General features: G+C 41.8%; 1 protein-coding gene across 12 annotated transcripts in view; it reads left to right on the forward strand.

Moving 5' to 3' along the window:
- Window positions 1-24,459, forward strand: part of FLT4 (fms related receptor tyrosine kinase 4) — a 350,628-nt gene that overhangs the window by 260,148 nt on the left and 66,021 nt on the right. For all 12 annotated transcript variants that reach the window (XM_056516978.1, XM_056516982.1, XM_056516985.1 and 9 more), the window contains 5 exons: window positions 15,900-16,168; window positions 18,266-18,375; window positions 20,480-20,642; window positions 20,741-20,880; window positions 21,406-21,577. In XM_056516978.1, coding sequence (XP_056372953.1) covers window positions 15,900-16,168; window positions 18,266-18,375; window positions 20,480-20,642; window positions 20,741-20,880; window positions 21,406-21,577 — 854 coding nt within the window. The remainder of the gene's footprint in view (window positions 1-15,899; window positions 16,169-18,265; window positions 18,376-20,479; window positions 20,643-20,740; window positions 20,881-21,405; window positions 21,578-24,459) is intronic.

The raw sequence follows: 24,459 nt of genomic DNA on the forward strand, positions 1-24,459 counted from the left end.
AGAACTGATATAATTATATATTAGCAACATAATATAGGAGAAGAAATTGCCAGCGTGAAAAATGCAGAAAATCCCTTTATTGTATAAAATCGGAAACACAGGACAGGACAATCATAATGATGCGTTTCAGGCGTGGACAGCCCTTAATCATGTGATACGACTAAGGGCGGTCCACGCCTGAAACGCGTCATTATGATTGTCCTGTCCTGTGTTTTGGATTTTATACAATAAAGAGATTTTCTGCATTTTCCATGTTAGTATGTGTACTTTCTACATTTTCACCTGCTGCAGTGTTTCCCAACCGGTGTGCCTCCAGCTGTTGCAAAACTACATCTCCCAGCATGCCCGGACAGCCAAAGGCTGTCCGGGCATGCTGGGAGATGTAGTTTTGCAATAGCTGGAGGCACACTGGCTGGGAAACACTGACCTATGACAGAATCTATTCTAATGCCCCAAATGCACCGAGGGTGCGTCCTTGCTTGGTACTAGCTCCAGTTCATATGTGCCCCAATGGTATAAATAGTTTCCACCTGTGGCCATTACACCGTATACTGACAGCACAAGATGTGGCTTCTCCTGTGAAGCGAACAACACCATAAAATGACTATACAAAATACGTAATGAGCAAATAAAGCAAAAAAAAAAAATTAGCTGAAGAGTAACACACCCCGGTAAGACTGCTGCTCAGGAATGCAATAATTATCATTGGGATTTCATTCATTCCCATAAAGGATATTCCAGCAATGTTAGTTTAACTCCTATAAAGAACCTTTTCAAGGCTTTTTAAACAAGTCACTGGATATGGCATAAAAGTGAGATCAGGGTAGGTCTGACCACTGGAGGACTGGTAAATTCTTCTACTTTTCTGTTTCTACAGACATTTATTATGATTCATCGGATAACCCTTTTAACCCCTTAAGAACACAGCCCATTTGGGCCTTCAGGACGCAGCCAATTTTCATTTTTGCGTTTTTTTAAAAGCCATAACTCTTATTTTTCCTTCTTTATACCCACTGGAGGGTTTGGTTTTTTTCCACAACCAATTTTACTTTGTAATATCTCTATTCATTTTATCAGAAAATGTTTGCTGAAGCAAAAAAATATATAATATTAGGAAATTGAAAATAAAGCCCAACATTTGTAACTTGTGGGGGGGTTACTTTTTACGCAGTGCATTTTACGGTAAAACTGACATGTTCTCTTTATTCTGTGGGTCAATACAATTAAAGTGATACCCATGTTTAGAAGCTTTTCTATTATTGTACTGCTTTTTAAAAAAAAAGTCAAACTTTTTGAAACAAAAATATTTTTTTAAATTTCCCAATTCTGACCCCCTATAACTTTCTTGTTTTGCTGTTTATGCAGTTGTATGAGGGCTTATTTTTGTACCATAATCTGTAGTATATATATATGACTTTTTGATGGGTTGTGATGTGACCAAAAATCATCAGTTTTGGAATTTGGTAATTTTTTTATGCTTACGCATGTTCTGTATCATTAAAATTATATTTTAATAGTTCGGACATTTCTCCACACGGCAATACTAAATATGTTTGTTTCTTTTTTTTACTTTTTTTTGTAAAATGGAAAAAAGGGGATGGTTGAATTTTTTTGGGGGGAGGGACTTCCCCCAATTTTTAAAAACTTTTTATTACTTTTTAATAAGGACTTTAAGGGCATCTTTTGGGGCTTTATTTTATTTGCTTTTTTTGCCAGTGTGGTGTGTGGGTGCTAGGCACAGCGTGTTGGCATTTATCAAGGTGCATGTGCCTTTTGGTTAAATGCTGGCTAATGTTTATGGAGGAAATGTGGAGTGCACCTGTCAGTCAGCCTTGCACAGCTGCCTGCGTCTGCTCTCGGCTGAAGGGGCATTGAGAAAAGCGGTACAACTTTTGTAAAAGTCTCATGTCATGAATCAGTGCGTATACTGTGCGCCTAGGAAACCTTGCCCACAAAACGCCCACTGGATTTGCTTTATTCTAACTGAATGGGACTTTTAGCAATCTTAGGTGTCATTTATCAAGGCCTTAACCCCTTCCCGACCTATGACATACCTGTACGTCATGGGTGGCAAGGTGTTCCCGACCCATGACATACAGGTACGTCATGAACATTACTGCCGCTACTCGCGGCATCCCACAGCGCCCGGTAAGATGGTGGCTATCACTGATAGCCAGCCATCTTACCGTGCGACCACGGGGGGTTTCATCCTCCACCCCCCCCCCCCCCCAGCGATCGCTGCTATCAGCTGGTCAAATCTGACTAGCTGATAGCAGCGTTTCGCTATGAAAATACTTAGCAGCGCGGTGTGTGAGTCCCGATCACGGGGATCGGGACACACACCGCTCTGCTAAGTGTCCCTGACCCGTCCCCCGGCATCACTTACCCGTCCGAGCGGTGTCCCGAGCGGTCCCGGCGCGAGCAGTGTCCTCCAGGCGGTCCCGGCGGCGCTGCGTCCCGGCGGTGAGTTTCCGGCAGCAGGGCGGCATCTTCATTGGCAGCAGTGAGATCGCCGTAAAGCGATCTCACTGCTGCCTCTGAGAGTTTCAAAACTGCAACTCCCAGCATGCCCAGACAGCCCAGGCATGCTGGAAGTTGTAGTTCGGCAATATCTGAAGGATCAGATGTTGCCGAACTACAACTTCCAGCATGCTTGGGCAGTCTGGGCATGCTGGGAGTTGTAGTTTTGCAACATCTGGAGGTCCACAGTTTGGAGACCACTGTATAATGGTCTCCAATCTGTGCTCTTCCAGTTGTTGCAAAACTACAAATCTCAGCATGCTCAGTCTGTCTAGGCATGCTGGGAGTTGTAGTTCTCTAACATCTGGAAGAGCACAGATTGGAGACCATTATACAGTGGTCTCCAAACTGTGGACCTCCAGATGTTGCAAAACTACAACTCCCAGCATGCCCAGACTGCCCAAGCATGCTGGAAGTTGTAGTTCGGCAACATCTGATCCTTCAGATATTGCCGAACTACAACTTCCAGCATGCCTGGGCAGTCTGGGCATGCTGGGAGTTGTAGTTTTGCAACAACTGGAGGCACACTAGTTGGGAAACATTGTCCGTTTCCTACCTCAGTGCCTCCAGCTGTTGCAATTGTTGCAAAACTATAACTCCCAGCATGCACTGACAGACCATGCATGCTGGGAGTTGTAGTTTTGCAACAGCTGGAGGCACACTGGTTTGGAAACACTAAGTTTGGTTGCAAAACACTTGAAAGTTTATTACTTAACTTAGTGTTTCCAAACCAGCGTTCCTCCAGCTGTTGCAAAACTACAACTCCCAGCATGCACGGACAGCCAAAGGGCATGCTCGGAGTTTGCAACAGCTGGATGTTTGCCCCCCCAATGTGAATGTACAGGGTACACTCACATGGGCGGAGGTTTACAGTGAGTGCTGCAAGTTTGAGATGGCGCAAATTTTGCGCTGCAGCTCAAACTTCCAGTGGCAAACTTGCTGTGAACCTCTGCCCATGTGACTGTACCCTAAAAACACTACACTACACTAACACTAACCTAAAATAAAAAGTAAAAAACACTACATATACACATACCCCTACACAGCCCCCCTCCCCCCAAAAAATGAAAAACGTCTGGTACGCTACTGTTTCCAAAACGGAGCCTCCAGCTGTTGCAAAATAATAACTCCCAGTATTGCCGGACAGCCATTGACTGTCCAGGCATGCTGGGAGTTTTGCAACAGCTGGAGGCACCCTGTTTGGGAATCATTGGCATAGAAGACCCCCATGCAAATCCCTAATTCAGGCCTCAAATGCGCATGGCGCTCTCTCACTTTGGAGCCCTGTCGTATTTCAGGGCAACAGTTTTGGGACACATATGGGGTATCGCCGTACTCGGGAGAAATTGCCTTACAAATTTTGGGGGGCTTTTTCTTCTTTAACCCCTTATGAAAAGGTGAAGTTGGGGTCTACACCAGCATGTTAGTGTAAAAAAATAAATTTTTTACACTGACATGCTGGTGTTGCCCTATACTTTTCATTTTCACAAGAGGTAAAAGGGAAAAAAGACCCCCAAAATTTGTAACGCAATTTCTCCCGACTACGGAGATACCCCATATGTGGGCGCAAAGTGCTCTGGGGGCGCACAACAAGGCCCAGAAGGGAGAGTGCACCATGAACATTTGAGGTGATTTGCACAGGGGTGGCTGATTGTTACAGCAGTTCTGACAAACGCAAAACAATAAATATCCATATGTGACCCCATTTTGGAAACTACACCCCTCACGGAATTTAATAAGGGGTGCAGTGAGCATTTACACCCCACTGGTGTATGACAGATTTTTGGAACAGTGGTCTGTGAAAATGAAAAATAAAATTTTTGATTTGCACAGTCCACTGTTTCAAATATCTGTCAAACGCCAGTGGGGTGTAAATGCTCACTGCAGCCCTTATTAAATTCCATGAGGGGTATAGTTTCCAAAATGAGGTCACATGTGGGGGGGGTTCACTGTTCTGGCACCATAGGGGCTTCCTAAATGGGACATGCCCCCCAAAAACCCTTTCAGAAAAACTCACTCTCCAAAATCCCACTGTCGCTCCTTCCCTTCTGAGCCCTCTACTGCGTCCGCCGAACACTTTACATATGCATATGAGGTATTTCCTTACTCGAGAGAAATTGGGTTACAAATTTTAGGGTTATTTCTCTCCTTTTACCCCTTGTAAAAATTCAAAAATTGGGTCTACAAAACAATGCGAGTGTAAAAAATGAAGATTTAGAATTTTCTCCTTCACTTTGCTGCTATTCCTGTGAAACACCTAAAGGGTTAAAACACTTACTGAATGTCATTTTGAATACTTTGGGGGGTGCAGTTTTTATAATGGGGTCATTTATGGGGTATTTCTAATATGAAGACCCTTAAAATCCACTTCCAACCTGAACTGGGCCCTGAAAAATTACGATTTTGAAAATCTTGAGAAAAATTGGAAAATTGCTGCGGAACTTTGAAGCCCTCTGGTGTCTTCCAAAAGTAAAAACTTGTCAATTTTTTTATGCAAACACATAGTAGACATATTGTATATGTGAATCAATATGTAATTTATTTGGAATATCCATTTTCCTTTCAAGCAGAGACTTTCAAAGTTAGAAAAATGCTAAATTTTCAAAATTTTCATGAAATTTTTAGATTTTTTACCAAGAAAGGATACAAATATCAGTGAAATTTTACCAATAACATAAAGTAGAATATGTCACGAAAAAACAATCTCGGAATCAGAATGATAAGTAAAAGCATTCCAAAGTTATTAATGTTTAAAGTGACAGTGGTCAGATTTTCAAAAAATGCCCAGGTCATGAAGGTGAAAATGGGCTGGGTCATGAAGGGGTTAAAGGGGTTATCCAGGAAAAAACTTTTTTTATTTATATATCAACTGGCTCCAGAAAGTTAAACAGATTTGTAAATTACTTCTATTAAAAAATCTTAATCCTTTCAGTACTTATGAGCTTCTGAAGTTAAGGTTGTTCTTTTCTGTCTAAGTCCTCTCTGATGACACCTGTCTTGGGAAACGCCCAGTTTAGAAGCAAATCCCCATAGCAAACCTCTTCTAAACTGGACGTTTCCCGAGACAGGTGTCATCAAAGAGGACTTAGACAGAAAAGAACAACCTTAACTTCAGAAGCTCATAAGTACTGAAAGGATTAAGATTTTTTTTAATAGAAGTAATTTACAAATCTGTTTAACTTTCTGGAGCCAGTTGATATATATAAAAAAGTTTTTCCTGGAATACCCCCTTAACTGGCCTATATTTTTCCAAAATCGTGGCGCACAGCATTCATCACCTTTATGTGGTGATTTTCGCCAGCTAATCCAGTGGGAGTTTTGTGGGCATGATTTGAGTGTAGTTTCCTATTCGCACAGTTTATGCACTGATTCATGACATGCTACTTTTACATTTCCAGCCGAGATCAGGCGCAGGCAACCAGACCGGACTGACTGACAAGTGCTCTCTTGGGGTGAACTTCAGAGGCGATGGGAATTTCGGCGCTGACCAAGGAGAGGACAATACAGCCAGGTGTGTAGCGAACAGATTTAATCCAATGCGACCATTGGATTAAATCGCATTGGATTAAATCTGTTCGCTACACACCTGGCTGTATTGTCCTCTCCTTGGTCAGCGCCGAAATTCCCATCGCCTCTGAAGTTCACCCCACATCTCTATACCTATTCTGGGAAGGCTGCAGACTGAGATCATCATATCAAACGTACATCTTGGTTGTGTGGGAGTACGCACAACCTGGCAGGGTGAGCCTTACTTTTTCCCTCCCCCTCCCACACACCTGTGATCCGTTGGTTCTTCACAAGGGAGCGCCTGTTTTTCTCTCTTTGCTTCACAAGTGCTCTCTTGGGCACGGAGTTTACTAAAGCTTCACATGTTGCCCCTCGAGTCCTCCTCTAGCCCTCCATGATGACATCACAGAGCTGGTGGATGTTAGAGACCTTGTGCTCGTCCATCTTCCATTGGAGGATGCCTCACAGATGCCCAATAGGGTATAGGTCTGGAGACATGCTTGGCCAGTCACTCACCTTTACACTCAGCATTACCCTGGCATTCATGGTTCCCTCAATAAACTGTAGGTGCCAGCAGCACTCATGCAGACCATGACTCTCTCACCACCATGCTTGACTGTAAACAAAACACTTGTCTTTGTACTTCTCATCTGGTTGCCTTGACACACTTTGACACCTTCTGAACCAAATAAGTTTTTCATGGTCTTATCTGACCACAAGACATGATATCAGTAATCCATGTCCTTACTCTAAGACTTTGTAACAGGTCACATGACCCAGGGGAGAGAAATTGGCTAATTGGGCCCAATTTGGACATTTCTACTTAGTGGTGTACTTACTTTTGTTGCCAAGGTTTAGACATTAATGGCTGTGTGTTGAGTTATTTTGAGGGGACACAACACTAAACCCTGTTATACATTCTGTGCACTCAGTACTTTACATTGTAGCAGAGGGTTATTTCTTTAGCGTTGTCAAATAAAAAGATATAATAAAATATTTACAAAAATGTGAGGAGTGGACTCACCGTATGTAAGATACTGTAGATATAGGGGGCAGGGATCAAACTTTATTTTTTTCTGGCATGAATTTATAACAACTCAGGGTCTGTTGGAAACTCACAACCATGTCCTATAGGCACTGTAATGCTAGGTGATTGTCATCCTGTTGTCAACTGTTTGCATAGATTAGTAATATATACTTCCCCATAAACAATTACTCAAGGATTTATTTTTATAAAATTTGGAACAGTTTAGCAAATTGTTCATCAGAGCAAGTACAGAACAATGGCAGCAGAATAAAATGGGATATGTATCATTATACAATAAATCAGCCATAGATACATCAAGCTACTTACTGTGGACAACAATAAGAGCGATGGATTGTGGCAAAACTGTTCCCTGCGCAGGAGACTATTATTATTGGTTCAGGCAGGTAGTATCAAATCCCTATTGTGATCGTGCAGAACACAGGCTTGAATTTCAGTATAAACATCAGTCTTAAAGGGGTACTCCAGTGGAAAACTTTTTTGTTTTAAATCAACTCGTGCCAGAAAGTTAAACAGATTTGTAAATTACTTCTATAAAAAAATCTAAATCCTTCCAGTACTTATTAGCTGCTGAATACCACAGAGGAAATTTGTTTCTTTTTTGAACACAGTGCTCTCTGCTGACATCTCTGTCCATTTTAAGAACTGTCCAGAGTAGGAAAAAATCCCCCTAGCAAACATATGCTACTCTGGACAGTTCCTAAAATGGACAGAGATGTCAGCAGAGAGCACTGTGCTCGTGATGTCAGCAGAGAGCTCTGTGTTCCTAAAATAACAGAATTTCCTCTGTAGTATTCAGCAGCTAATAAGTACGGGAAGGATAAAGATTTTTTTATAGAAGTATTTACAAAACTGTTTAACTTTCTGGCACCAGTTGATTTAAAAGAAAATGTTTTCCAGTGGAGTACCCATTTAATAGAGAACATTGGAAATAGCATGTAGATCTGTGCAAGAGCGTGCTGCCCGAATGTAATAGTGCGCTGCCCAAATGTAATAGTATGTTGCCCAAATGTTATAGGAGGTCTACAAAGCTGCAAATCCAGGGCTCATGCACAATTCCGCATTATTGGTTTGTCTTTTAGTCTGTAATATAGTCCCAAAGCTTTCTACGGACCCTTACCACACCTACAATTTCATACAGAGGCACAGATTGTGGAATGCTTCATTGCATTATGCTCCTACACCATGGCATTGCTAGTACTGAGTTTTGGCATCCATGAATCTCCAGCTTAAAACTGTCCAACTGTACTTTAAGGGTACTCCGCCCCTAGACATCTTATCCCCTATCCAAAGGATAGGGGATGAAATGTGTGATCGCGGGGATCCCACCTCTGGGGACCCCCACGATCTCTCCTGCAGCACCCCCTGTTCTTCAGCTGCATGTAGCGAAGATCGCTCCGTGGCTGATGACGGGCGATACAGGGGCCAGAGTATCGTGACGTCACAGCCCTGCCCCCTCGTGATGTCAAGCCCTGCCCCCTCGTGACATCACGCCCCGCCCCCTCAATGCAAGCCTATGGGAGGGGGCGTGATTGTTACCATGCCCTCTCCCATAGACTTGCATTAAGGGGGCGGGGCCATGACATCACGATACTCCAGCCCTTGTATCATCCGTCATCAGCCATGGAGCGATCTTCGCTCCGTGCAGCTGAAGAACGGGGATGCTGCAGGAGAGATCATGGGAGATCAGACATCTTATCTGCTGTCCTTAGGATAGGGGATAAGATGTCTAGGGGTGGAGTACCCCTTTAAGGGGTTGTCTTAGTAGAGAACTGGCTGGCATGTTACTAGTATATCTCATAAATATCAGATTGAAGGTGCCAATGCTATGATCCCTGTCGACTGCTATAAATGAAGTGGCAGTGCTGCTACGTAAGTGGTCTGCAAACATTGCCTCCTCCACTCCACTGTTAATGAGGTTCTCATGGCTAATCCATTTATTTAACAAAAATTTGAAGAAAAAGAAAAATGCTACCCAAAATTGTTACGCCTGTACATGAACTTCAGGTGCACCAATTGTTTTTCAGTAGTCCCTCTTCTTTGTTCATCGGTTCTATATCCTAGCCTCAGGACTTAATATCCCATAGAAAACAAAAAGAGAGAAAAAAATACTTCACTAATCACTTATGCCTGTCCGAGATCCAAGGTGGAGGGTACTGTTTTTCCAGCTCTGTAATGAATTGAATTTGAAACCGTTCCCAGTTTTCTTTGGAAATATAACACTGGATACACCACGTATTGAAAAGTTGACTTTTCGGAACTCATCAAGTTGGAGAATTAGGTCTGAACTCTGTGAATGCCTTTTAAGACTTTATTGCTTTTAACTAATTCCTCCCAAGTAGAGATTTTCAGACCATCAATATTTAGAATTTAATATATGAAATGAATCGAGTAGAAACCACAGATGCAGGCTTTACAGAGAATGGTCCAGCTCAGGTTGGCCCCATCATTCTCCAAGGTTTGGACTTTCCCCCAGGCGCATTACAAAATACCTAATATTTTCCAGACATGGCCCAGTGACCTTTCTATCTGACAGTAACCAAGTATACAGTGCCACAAGGCAGGAAAATTGACTGGTATTGTTATAACTAGTTAACCTGCAACTATAAGAACACAGTTCTACACAACCCTACTGTGTTGCAGGTAAATGGGTTATTTGTTGGCACAGTCTTGTATTCCCCTTATTTTTTCTTTAAGAAGGAATCAAGATGGGGATTAATCCTGTCTGATGAAGAGTGGGTGGGGACTTTCTGGTAGCCTTCTTTTCATTGCTATTGCCCAGGAGGAAAAAGTCCCAGCAATATTTCTTCCTTCAATTGCGTTGGCCCCCTGTCCTGAAGACTATGGCCCCTTAAATGGTGGTTTCACATAGTGTTTTTTTTTGGGGGGGGGGGATTTTTTTTTTTTTTTTTTATATATATACAGTCTTTTGAGCCAGAGGCAGAAATGGATCAAGCAAGAAGTCTATGTTTAACACTGCAAATGTAGGCACTGCTAACGATATTTGCGGCATGCTACTCTTTGCGTGGCACCCTATGGTATTGTTGTACAGGAGCAGCGATTCCTGTCTATTGTCGGAATTCCTGCTTCTATAGGTAAAATGCTGTAGTGAGCGGAGATGCACATGTGCATCACTACTCATGATACTTTATAATTACCAGGAGGCACAGAAGAGTGAAAGTAGAGAGCACCAATGCACATGTTCATTACTGCCTACTGTATTGTACATTTGTAGGTAGGAGAGCACACAGAAAGATCAATCTAGCGAGCAGCAATGCATACATGCATTGTAGCTCACTGTACTTTATATGCATTGCCATCAGACTTGTGTAGCAATTCTGCATCTGTTATGATGACAACAGCTATTTATGGTTTTATTATCCTCCTTTTGTGCTCTTCTGTAGAATAACAGTTATTCTGGAACACTGGCCTTAGCCTTCTATTGAGGCAGGAAGATGTAACTGATGCATTTAGTGCACTGTGTTAGTGTTATGGAGTGAATATATATACCATATTTTTCGCCGTATAAGACGCACTTTTTCTTCCCCAAAACTGGGGGGGAAAAGTCGGTGCGTCGTATACGGCGAATACACACCTATCGCGGCGGTCCCTGCGGCCATCAACGGCCGGGACCCGCGGCTAATACAGGACATCACCGATCGCGGTGATGCCCTGTATTAACCCTTCAGACGCGGCGATCAAAGCTGACCGCCGCGTCTGAAGGGAAAGTGACACTAACCCGGCTGTTCAGTCGGGCTGGTCGTGACCGCCGTGGTGAAATCGCGGCGGTCCCGAACAGCCCGACTGAATATCCGGGTTAGTGCTTACAGGACACTGGGAGGGACCTTATCTGCCTCCTGGTTGTCTTCTCAGTTCAGGGATCCCCTGTATGGCCAGCGCTCTCCTTCCTCGTCATCACGTCGTCGCGTACGTGGGTCGGCATGTGTAACGACGTGATGGCGGCAACGGAGAGCGAGGATACCCGGCCGGCAGCAGAGACGTTCTGGAGCGACGGGGACACGGCGACAGCGATAGAGCGACATCCAGGGCAGCGGTGACGGGTCTGGAGCGGCGGGGACACGTGAGTATTACCTCCTATGCAGTGGTCTTCAATCTGCGGACCTCCAGATGTTGCAAAACTACAACTCCTAGAATGCCCGGACAGCCATCTGGAGGTCCGCAGGTTGAAGACCACTATTGGGTTCAAAATCTTTATTTTTTTAGATTTTGCACCTATAAATTGGGTGCGTCTTATACGCCGGTGCGTCCTACAGGACGAAAAATACGGTACCTACGACAACTGGTATGGTGCCTAGTAGTTATGATGATACCACATACTGGGATAAAAAATGGCAGGTTCAGGTGGGGCAGTACTTGCCACTTTAGTTTTACAAGATTTTGTGTAAGACGGTTTGCAGAAAGACCATCTCTAGAGTTTTGCTCTGTAGTAGTACATTGATAGAAGAAGTACATACCTGGGTGCCATCAGTATAGAGATAGTATTAAAAGATAAATCTGCTGGTTTATCCAATACGGGATATGTTGACAAAAACAAGGGGAGGGGGCTAGATCTGATTCCCGAGGAACCCCAAAAACAAGGAGAAAAGCTGAAGAAGAAACAGGAAATGAGACACTGAACTAGAGATTATTGATGTAGGAAGAAAACCAGAAGACCAGTGTCGATAGGACCAATAGAGTGGAGCAAAGTAGAATAATAGTTAGTGATCTACATAGTCAAATTCTGCAACAAGGTCCAGAATAATAAATAGAGAGTAGCTGCCATTACATTAACCACCAGGAGATTATTTGAGCAGTTTCTGTAGAGTATTGTGTGCATGAGCATTGTGGTGGTCCTGTGTCTTGTGATTCCCTAATGAATATAATGAAAAGCATAGCCGAGAGAATAAACTACATTTCTTTGCCTTTATTCTGAATAAACATTAAAAACTGGCAGCTAAAATGCCCAAACCACAAGTTTGGGAAGATTTGTTGAAAAGATATTTTTGAGTTTTTATGCTTTTTGCCAATGGAAAACAGTGCCAGCATTCACCACACATCTCTGCCAGGAGAAATAAATTGGTATTAAGCTATCAACATGTGGGTTACATTGTTTATTGTGTTTATGTTTCTTCATTTTGCTATGGCAAATGGAATTCAACACCAAAAATGTGATTTTCTCTTACTGAAATATCAATAAGTGGAGATTAATGAGGAACATTGTATTCAAACACAAGGCTGAAACTGCAGTGACATGCATAGACACCACAATGTGTGAACCGGTCATACTGTCAGGTACTCGCTACGGGCATCCTCCTTCACATGGCTACGCCTATACCCTACTCTCCCCTGCTGTCAGTGTAATGTTGGCAGGTGCTTCCCAATAGTGTCCTGTCATTCTCCACCAGCTTCTATCACATGGACTGCTACCCTCCGGCCATCTCCTGGGCCTAGGTATGGCTGTGGTCCTAATTGGTGCGCGCAGCCTCTTGCTACTATATAAATAGTCCCAAGGCCCTCCTCCACCTCTTAATGCTCACCATTTCCTAAATAAGGATCATACACCCATTATCCTGAATGTTCCATATCTAATTCTGCTTTGCTGCACTTTTTGACCCATGTCTGTCTTCATGTTCCTGTCTCTTCCTAATCCCCTCTGAACCACACCGTTTGCCAACCAGGATTGTTGACCCAGGACCTTTTAATCCTGCCTACACTTTGTTGCCTGCTACTATCAATGTCTCTACCTGATCCCAGTGTACCATACCATTTGTCCTATGCTTGATCTGGACTGCAGACTACACCTCCTAGCTTGAAGCCCTGGTGCCACTCACTGGCACCACCTGGTCAGCCAGTACCTTTTAGTAGCAGAAATCCAGCTTCTGCAACTTGGATCGGGATACATGATGAAGACCTAGAGGGTACTTAGACTCTGTGCCTAGGTATAACCAAAGCTCAATTGGTTCGGTGGCACACTTCAATCTAATTGTCCAAACATCCCAAGCCTTGTTTGAGTTTTCTCTAAAAGTTGTTCCACAGCTAACTCCATAACAAGTCTCACATATTTTTGGAACCCCAGATAAGTGTAACCATACATTGTGTTAGACACAGAGTATGTTCTTTAGTTACTCTGAATAAATATTTTAATTACAGAAACCAATTAATTTAGTTTTCTAGAGCATATACTCCTCTTGGATGTTCTACTTGACTCTTTGCACCTTCATCTATATTAGTTGCTATTAGCACCTAACTTTTTGAGGCCTGCTCATATCCTCAGACCTGTGGATGGACCTTTATTTTTGTTGTTGGTGGCCAAGTACATGTTGCAAAAATTTACCAAAAACAGCATAGGCACATATGACAAGAATGTTTTAGATTTATTGGCCACATGTCATAATAACAAAAATTTAGAGAGAGAATTTATTTGGATTCTTTTCCTTTCTTTAGATTAACATTATAGCCCAATAGGTTAAACGTAATAGACTTACAACAATACTAAGTATAAAAGTGGAAAAATGTGGCATCAAACATGACATAATTATGGGAAATCTGTAGTCCGAAATAACATGTGGGCACTTGTATTCTGTAAATAACCCCAGGTGTTGTCCATATGTCCACATTGAAGTCACCATTATCCTCTTACCCTGACATTTTCATAATTCCATTGTAGTTTGTACTCACATGAATTTAATCCGTAGACGGTGAAGACCATTTGTCTTTGTAGAAGATACCGATAGCGGGGAATATGTGCAGAGACATAGTAGCAGAAGAGGGAGATGATATCATACAATTCTACTTTGATTAATATTCTTAGGAAAACATTCTTTTTTCTTAATGTTTACTTAATTTAATACATTTATTGTTCAGTATTCCTCTAGTCTTCTGTACAGCTGTCAACTTTTACTCCGTCTTTGATGGGCTTTTTGCTTTACAAGGGTGGGGTCCAATGCTCCGAAGTGAACTTTTTAAAAACTGGCACGTTATCTTTAGTTCAAATATGTTCACCTTTCATTCCTCAACATCTGTCAGTCACTAAGGGTGTTATTCCCACAATCTCTAAGATCCACACGTAACCTGTTCCAACACTTTGTTTGTTATTGAGAGGGGGAGCCTGTAGCTGGAACCTAGGGACCTTATTATATTCATTTGTAATCGAGGGGGGTTTGAGATATTGTCTTTCACCCCACTAAGTAGCTTAAGTGGAAGGAAGCCAGACTTCTCATCTCTCCCCTCCAAGCCCTTATTCATACCCCTATTCAGGTTTGATGCTTTTCATGCTGTCTCCTGCCTCTCTAATGAAGTCCAGCTGTGCCCTACAATATCATAACTACAGACCACCCTGGAAAAGATTGCATGAAGTAAACCCCCTTTACTGTGAAAGCGCAGCGGTGCAGGTGCCTTGCAGAGATAATGAGTACCCATCAAGCGGAGAGATCGGGATTCCATCCCATGCATGGAGTGCTTTATATTTTTAGTAGGATCTGTAGAATTTGATTGATTCATGATTCTGGAACTGCAAAGTCCTGACTCAGCGCTGCTCTCTGTGTGAGTTCGGCTGAGATTCCAAGAACATTACTGTATCCATTTTTATATTACTGGAGTGAAATGACATGGGGACTGAGAACAATATCAATGCTGCTACTTTTTTTCTTAAGTATTTTTGCAGTCTTTACTGCCTGTGTTGTTTGTAAAGAGCCGTTCCACCCTAAAGACACTAACATGTGTATGTCATAAACACAAAGGTTTGAATACTGCCTTTTAATGTTTTTTCCTGGTGCTGGCTATAGATCCTAAAAAAATATGGCAAAAGAAAGGTTTATTACCTTGTCCCTTAATTTTTTAAGGCTGGAAAGATCAGTTACAACCATTGCAGGTGCTATAAGATGACATTCAGGGTCACTGCTTTAGTACCAAGCAATATGCTTTGTTGCTAAAAAAAAAAATTACAGGATGAGTAGAGCTTTCGTGTTCTGCCAATAATTATTCCTTCCAACTTCACCAAAAAAGCGCAAACCAAGTATGCATGATTATTTCAATAGTGAGTGAAGCAAATACATGGTAGTATCTTAAAGTTATTCCAACTTATAATACATTTCTTGTGGATTGGGTCAAGTGTGTCTGATCTTGGGAGATCCAAGATCTGGGACCCACCATAATCTCAAGAATGAGCACCTGAGTTTTGACTTGAAATGGAACAGTGAGTCACATATTTGCAGCGGACTCCATTCATTGTCTACGGTGCTGCCGATGATGACCAAGAGGTGAAGCTGCCTATCTCCTTAAACAATGAATAAAGCGATGATGCATACGCTCAACTGGTTGTCTTATTCCAAGGTGAGATTTGTCAGGTTATGTGACATTGATGGCTAGAACTTTCAGAAACCTTTGTTCTGTTTTGAGGTACCTATCTTCAGACAGTTGTTTCAAGGTTCTTACCCCTCAAAAGTACAGAGCAGGGTGCTGGCTGGCTAGGTAGTGGGCCTTTGACGCAATGACTGGGGACTTCTTGATGAAACCTTTACCAGACCTAGACCTATACTAGCCTAAAACAGACCGAACATAGTCACATTTTTGGCCTATTGAATCCTATGGCTTTGCTGCAAGCACACTACTGTGTATGTATGAATACCTTTCTGATGACATCCCAACTATAACTGCTACACAGACTGGACTCCCTTGGCCATCCTTCAATGCCAAAGGTTGTTTTGGGGGATTTTATGTACTTTAAATTTAATGTAAACACAAGGCAGTAAGTGAAACAGACAGGAGGGGTATTTTTTGTCCCAAAAAAATTATATATATCTAAGTTTTCTTTTGCTTTGCTTTCTAGGGGGCAGTGGCCTCTGCAGTGGACCTGGCCTGGAGGCATTGTAGAATCCAACAAGGATGACAAGGACTCAGAAATGATTGTGATTGCCAATGGCACTCGCAGTGTTACAGTGGAGGATTGTGACGGAACCCCAAGTAAACCATACTGCAAGATCTTCAGAATAATAGGTTCCCAGGCCACTGACTCTGGCACCTATTTTTGTCACTACAGATACATTGACTCAAAGGTCAAGGGTACTACTGCTGTCAGCACTCATGTCTTTGTCAGAGGTGAGATGACAGTGATTTAGAATACTTCATCATGGAAAATAATTCCATTTAAACCTACTGTCTACACAAATGCCACAAAGTTTTAGACATTTGAAGAGGTATCTGTTATAACGATCACTCTATGTGAATGTCCACCTCTAAACACAATGGAGCAGATTAAAGGGGGTACTCCACTGCTCAACGTTTGGAACAAACTGTTCCGAATGCTGGAGCCAGCGCCAGGAGCTTGTGATTTCATAGCCCCGCCCCTTCATGACACCACGCCCCACCCCCTCAATGCAAGTCTATTGGAGGGGGCGTGATGGCTGTCACGCCCCCTACCATAGACTTGCATTGAGGGGTTGGGGCATTACGCCATAAGAGGGGGCTATGATGTCACGAGCTCCTGGTACCGACTCCAGCGTTCGGAACAGTTTGTTCCAAAAGCTGAGCAGCAGTACCCCTTTAACTATTGCAAAAACACCAGAAAACTAGCATACATTCCTTGTACCTAATTTATTTCATTTTGTAGATACTTTATAGACTTGTTTGACAAGGGGGAGTCACTTAGTTTGAAAAGGGTGCGGGATAGCAGGAAAGAAGTATCACCTGAATTTGAATTTTGGACATCACATGCCAGTAATTGATGCAAAATTTTGGTGTTAATATATTAAGATGTGCCAAACATATCAAACAACATGAGCCACTAAGAAAAATTTGGTGCAAGTTTATTAGTCGGTATTAGTAAATATGACTGAATGTTTTAAGGTCTAAAATATCTATGTTTAAAACATATACAATTATGGGGGTAAATGCTTTATTTTTTGGCACAGTGAGCCAATTTTCCTTCATAGACATTGAGTTAAAGTATATCATAAAAAAAAAAATTTTGCATGTCAAAATTTGGGTCAGTCGGGTCCTAAGAGCTCCACCGATTGCTAGAACGAGTGCAGAGAAGCACACAGCTGAGCGCTTTCTCTCTCCTCCTCTATCCTCAGACTTTCCATACAATCTATTTCCTGCAATGAGGAAAGAGAAGCGCTATATCTAGTGATCAATGGGGATCTTAACACCTATGCCCAACCAATCAATTTTGGCCCCAACCAATCAATTTTGGTCCCAACCAATCAATCAATCAATTTTGGACATTTCTAAATGCCAGTGACACTTAAGCTCTATCCTATAAAGTATTAAAAGAGTTTTTCCGTCTCAAAAAGTGATGGTATAAGAATAGGTCCTCCACCCCTAGAAGTCAGATTCCAATCTATTGTAAGAACAAAGGAGGTGCAGTTCACTAGGTCATGCAGATGCTTCACATGTCTTTTTATGTGTCTAGCTTCTGTATTTGGCTCACAAATCCCTCAGTTCTGCTCCTCACTCATTCTGACACCCACTGCTTAGGAAGGGGCCTGTCTGAGGCAAACATTGAGCCCGCTCTCAATCACCATGCATTCACTTCCTCCCTGAGACTGCTGTGCTGTGTCTCTTCAGCCAATCACTGCAGACTGTTCTGTAACCCCCTCCTCTCTGTTTCCAGACAAGAGTCTAAAAGACAGGACAGGAGTGAGTACAGAGGAGTGCAAGTCCCTCTCGAACTTCCTTGACTTTGTCCAAGCCTGTGCTTCAGCTGGGACAAACATAATGCTGCAGCCAGACACAATTAGCTTCTAAATGGTATGGGGATCCCTAGTGGCCTTTTTTTTTTTTAAACATGATTTCTGTAAAAAAAAAAAAAAGAGAAGATTAAAAAATTAAGTATGTTAGATAGGTAAATTTTTGCCAAGATGTACAACATGTCAAACATTTTTAATTCTAATAGTGTCCATTTAGGGTCTTTGAGGTTTTTGGGATATGTAGATCTGCATCAGAACACTATATGCATATTAAAAAATGAACTGGAACAGGGGAAAGAAAAACATTTTTTTAAAGTGAACATTCACATGGAACCTGCACAATCCACTCAAGTGGTAAAAACTTAACTCTGGAGAGAATTCAACAGTACTAAAATGGGTTGAGAATGATCAGAAGAAAATATGACTATTCATCCTTTATTCTTACAAAATGATTACATATACTGTATATAGCATCTGTCTTCCATTCTCTCTCTTGTATTATCAGACTGGGAGCAACCATTCATCAACCCTGTTGGGACCATAGTAATAAATAAGGAAACAGCCAGAGTGCCATGCCAAGTATCTATTCCAGACCTCAATGTTACTCTGCAAACGGTATGAACCATTAGACTCTCCTGTATTTCCATTAGCTGGGCAGTGCAGAATACAGATAGATAATATAGGAGTGATTGATAATATAGGAGAATTATCCTTTATGTTAGACTATTAAATTATTAAAGGGGCACTCCGCTGCAAAACATTTTTCTTTAAATCAACTGGTGCCAGAAAGTTAAACAGATTTGTAAATTACTTCTATACCTTGATCCTTCCAGTATTTATCAGCTGCTATTTGCTTCACAGGAAGTTCTCTTCTTTTTGGCTTTCCTTTCTGTCTGACCACAGTGCTCTCTGCTGACACCTCTGTCCATTTTAGGAACTGTCCAGAGCAGGAAAAAATCCCCATAGCAAACCTATACTGCTCTGGACAGTTCCTGACTTGGACAGAGGTGTCAGCAGAGAGCACTGTGGTCAGACAGAAAGGAAATCCAAAAAGAAAATGTCTTCCTGTGGAGCTAATAGCAACTGATAAGTACTGGAAGGAGTAAGATTTTTAAATAGAAGTAATTTACAAATCTGTAAAAAAGGAAAAGAATGTGTGCAGCTCACAAATCTACAATCCGAGGATATAGTTGGTTATATGCCGAAACCCCAAACGGACGGAAATAAATAATATGAAGAGAAAATATATAACCAATCCTTCTAGGATTTTACCCCGAAGGGTACACAATGAATGCAAATATAGTATAGAGAAATTTCAATTGATATAGATATTATTAAACATGTATAAAACAATTAATAAAATTGTATAAAATTATTCTAATCCTGGCACCTTTACATATCTGTGCCAGGATTAGAATAATTTTATACAATTTTATTAATTGTTTTAGACATGTTTAATAAAATCTATATCAATTGAAATTTCTCTATACTATATTTGCATTCATTGTGTACCCTTCGGGGTAAAATCCTAGAAGGATTGGTTATATATTTTCTCTTCATGTAATTTACAAATCTGTTTAACTTTCTAGCACCAGTTGATTAAAAAAAATGTTTTCCAGCAGAGTATCCCTTAAAGTTTATTGTTTAAGTCTTTCATGACCATTTTGTTTGCCTGTATGATTATTGTATAAACTAATATGTGCTTACAGCATGTTTGTGTTGCATATTTGGTATATGTTTGCTGCTTGCTGCTGCTGCTTCCATATTGCCCGATAGAGGCCAAATAAGTGTCATTTTGGCCTCTATTTTGCTGGTTTTCACAGGGGTTTCTGTTGAACTGCTAGATGGAATAACACTATTTCATAGAGCAGGATCCAGTAAAACCAAACTTACATCACCCAGTATATATTTGTTTTAAAATGGGGATTAATCTATGCCAGAGGTATGTAATTCATTATAGCCATACAGTTGAGGTATACATCATAATACCTTCCCCAACATAGTCCTTGACCAAACACTGCAAAGCAGTGCCGTGTGAAAGGAGCCTTATGTTCTGTCTAGGGCCTGACCCCCAAGAATGACACATGGACTTTCTATTTGGTGTACTCCATTATTTTAAAACATCCCCATCTGCAGGATAGGGGGACAAGTGTCTGATTGTCTCTCCCTGTGCATGCCCTCCATGCACTGTCTAGTGGAGCACTGAGATACCTGAGTACAGCAATCGTGTAGTTTCGACACTCCCAAAGAGAATTTATGGAGCATGGGCCAACACGCCGCTTCATGCACAGAGATTGGTTCCATCTGGAACCCCCAGAGATCAGACACTTATCCCCAATAAATTTTACAGTAGTAAAATACACCTGGAAGTTCCCACACTGTTCACTATTTACACACTAGGTACTAGAATATGACAATTATCTCTAGAGTTTTCCTTAATTAGTTAAAGGAGGTTTTCAGGTCTTTTTGTCGATGGGTAAACCATCAATATCTGATCATGTGGGTCCAACACCTGGCAAACCCCCGATCAGCTGATTGCCAGTTCTGCAGTGCCTACATATAGTGTAATGAGACAGAAACAGCTCCATGCATTGTGTAGTGGCCATGCTGGGTTACTGCAGCTCAGCTCCCATTCATTTTCATATACTGTAGTTTGATTTGTTCTGTTGATCCTATTTGGTCACTTTTGTCTTCTTTAACATTACTATGCTTACTCTAGCAAAGCTCAATAATTATTCCAAATGGGAAGAATGTTATATGGGACAATAAAGAAGGGATGATCCTCCCTGCAGAGCTGATAAGAGACTATTTCTTAGTCCAGTGTGTGACCACCATAGATGAGAAGGAGTTTACATCAAATTATTTCCTTATTCATTTTACAGGTAGGAAACTGTCATAAGTCATTTATTTATAGTGCTTTTTGTTGTTGTTGTTTTTGCTGTATCTGTATGCCTCACCGCGTGCCTTCTTGTTGTTGCAGGATACCATTTCTATGACATGTACCTTTCTCCCAAAGACAAGATTGAGCTCCTGGTGGGAGACCCACTAGTTATAAACTGCACTGTGATTGCAGAGTTTAATACAGCAGTCACCTTTCAGTGGGATTACCCTGGCAAAAAGGTGATGGATCTTTATATTTCCTTTATTTTTATTTATTTTTCACATTTATTAAATTAGTATCTGAAAACATTAGAATTAACCAAATCGGACATGTGTCCATTTTAGGATCTGTGAGCATTGAGTATTTGCTGACATTTACCACTGACACAAGGTTCCCACGCAGACTATTGGACAACATTGTAAAAAAAAAAAGAGGAGAAGCAAGGAGGCAGGTGGATTAGTCAGGCAGCAGAGTTGAGGATGATATAGTTTGATGGAAGACCACAGAGGAGGAAGTTGCAGTAGTCCAAGAGGGAGATGATGAGGGCATCTACCACTAGTTTAGATAAGTCAAAGTGGAGGAACAAGCAGATTTTGGAGGGTCTATATGTGAGGTTTGAAAGACAGTGCAGATTCCAGTGCTTGAATCCATTCAAATGTAAACTTGTACGGTTGACTATATAGAACAATACTATGGAACTAAAGAACAATAACTCATGTTTTAAAAATTATAATTATAGTATTTAACTCTTCATCTCTTTACAGAATAACCGCTTAGTGACAGAGCACTCCGATCGACTACCCCAAGAAGACCACACAGAAATGTTCAGTACCCTCACTGTACCCAATGTAAACCAGTCAGACCTAGGAAAGTATGTGTGCCATGCCATTAGTGAGATGTGGAAATACCAGGAGAGCATCGCAGTCATTGTACACGGTACAGAATGAATGGGAAATGGTGCGGGTTACCTTGTGATATTACAGCTGAGCTATGAGGGCAGTCAGATATAGGACATACTGAAATTAAGTGTCTTAAAGGAGACCTGCCCAGATATTTATGATTTTTAGTGTATGCGAAAATGTAAAACTACTTGTTTTATATTCTGCTTCTATATTGACATATAATTGCCTAAATGGATACTACGGTGGGAAACAATTTTTTTTTTAATCAGCTGGTGCCAGAAAGTTAAAAAGATTTATTTTCAGTCTGACCACAGTGCTCTCTGCTGACATCTCTGTCCATATCAGAAACTGTCCAGAGCAGGAGAGGTTTGCTATGGGGATTTGCTTGTACTCTGGACAGTTCCTGACATGAACAGAGGTGTCAGCAGAGAGCACTGTGGTCAGACTGAAAATAAATCTTTTTAACTTTCTGGCACCAGCTGATTAAAAAAAAAATTGTTTCCCACCGTAGTATCCATTTAGGCAATTATATGTCAATATAGAAGCAGAATATAAAATAATTCCAAAAAGAAATACAACTTCCTGTGAAGAATACAGCAGCTAATAAGTACAGGAAGGATTAAGATTTTTAAATAGAAGTAATTTACAAATCTGTATAACTTTCTGACACCAGTTAATTTAAAAAGAAATATTGTTTTCCACCGGAGTAGCCCTTTAAATTTCCAGGCCCAAAGTCTGACACTATAAAAAAGATTAGGATGATGTTTTTGTTATGATTTTCACAGTATTACTTGTGTGCATTCAAGACACCATCTGGATCCACATCCTCACAGCTTATAGGGCCAAATATGTGTTTATAAAAGGATATTACCATCAATGGTGCTTTGGATCCAAACAAACCATGTTGTTACCAGAATGCTTCATACTTTCTTTCACATTCTTGCACCTTGCTGCAGTACTTTTTGCATTTCTGCTCACTACTTTTGGCAGCCCTATTGCCAGCACTGTTTCTCACAATTCTGTATTTATCTCTGTGTAGTACAGCAGCAGGAAGCCTAACAATTGACAGGAGTCCCTGCTCCCATATTCTGTCGAGCACATAGCACAGCACACCACAGAAACAGAGCAGCAAGTCAGTAATATTAAATTCATATATGGTAGCCACGGGGGTGCTAGTAAATAACTTATCACTTCGTGATGCCAGGGCACCGTTAGCCTATACACGGTCTGTGGTTATAGACAGCTTCTCCTGGGCCAGACACGGGGAGTAAAGAAAGACACAGATGTAAAGGTTACGGATAACTGCTTTGTACTGAGCAGAGTGCAGATGGTATTACACGTCAACAGTGTGGTGCAGAGTGGAGAGGATGCAGTGTAACCCCTTGGGAGCCCTGTTGCCTTTCTGGAACTTATGGTGCTTTTACCCAACTGATTAATACTGACTCAATATGAGATTGAAGATTGTTCCAGGTCACTAGGGTTCTGACAAGGTCCTGAGACTTTCTCCGCCAGGCTTGAATTTCCTATATGCGGGGGATCCTTGCAGAATGGCTGGATAAGACTTAAAGGAGTTCTCTAAGCTAAAACTTTTAACCCCCACTGTGCCCGGGCTGTAAAACTATACATAATAAACTTTCCCTTACCTGCCTACGATCCCCCGTTGTTCTGATATCACCGTCCCGTTCTCCGGTCCCGGTCTCTTCCACTTCCTGGGGGTCGGTGACTTCACTCTGCGCTCAGCCTATCAGCGGCCGCAGCAAAGTCCTGTCACGGCCGTTGATAGGCTGAGCGCAGAGTGAACTCACCGACCCACAGGAAGTGGAAGAGACTGGGACCGGAGAACGGGACGGCGATATCGGAACAACGGGGGATCGTAGGCAGGTAAGTGAAACTTTATTATGTATAGTTTTACAGCCCGGGCACAGCGGGGGATAAAATATTTCAGTTGGAGAACTCCTTTAAGATTAGGTTTGTTCTGGACTTCCCTCAGAGCTTCTCCACATACAGCTCACACCTTTACCACACTTGTGCTCTGTTCACAGCTGTAGGCTGAACTGCACTGGGCAACTCCCCCCCCCCCCCCCACTACTCTATATAGCTACAGAATTTAGCGGTTCCCATTGGCAGGCAGGGTCACATGGGCCTGCACTGCTCCTCTCTTAAAGGTATAACACATATACACAGAACATAACACTTAGGAAAATGTATGAAACATCTGATAAAGTGCTTGAACATTATAATAATAACCAGTCCTTTAGGGGGCCCAACACCTGTGCCCGAGGAAGTCCGAAGCCCCCAGGACAGCCTTTGGTGCTGGGACACCACACGTACATTTGTATGCTTTAGGGTATGTTCACATGTCTGTGCGGATATTTTGCACGGACATTCCGCTGCAGCGGTCCCAGATTCTAATGCCTTGTTCACATAGTAGAATTTCTGTGTTCTCAAAAAGAATAGACTTGTCTATTCTTATTGCAGATTTCCCTCAGGAATGCATTTTTATCTATGAGGTGGCACATTTCCCAGCAGTCCTAGCGCCCGCCAGATTATTCAAATGTCCAGAATGTCCGCACATGTTTTCCGTGCCTTCATTCCGCACATTTTACAGTCAAACCAGGACAAAAAGTCAAGAAGGCTTGCCCTCTGCCAGCTTCTTACTACCCCATGGGGCTTGATTGACAGATATCTGCCTGACGCCTTTACTATACTTTACTATAGTTTATGGCAAACATTGCAGCAGCATATATATCCTAGATTGAGGTGCACTGTCAGGCACAAATGCACAAAAAAACTAAAATTGTATTGCATTCTAATTCCAGTGGTGTTAAAGGAATTTTAGGATTTTTTTTACAAAATGCCACTTAAGCAAGGCATGTGGGACAAATGGATAAAATAAACCTTTGCACCCCTCTGGCT

The sequence above is a fragment of the Hyla sarda genome, chromosome 4, assembly GCF_029499605.1.
Source record: "Hyla sarda isolate aHylSar1 chromosome 4, aHylSar1.hap1, whole genome shotgun sequence".
NCBI classification, from domain to species: domain Eukaryota; kingdom Metazoa; phylum Chordata; class Amphibia; order Anura; family Hylidae; genus Hyla; species Hyla sarda.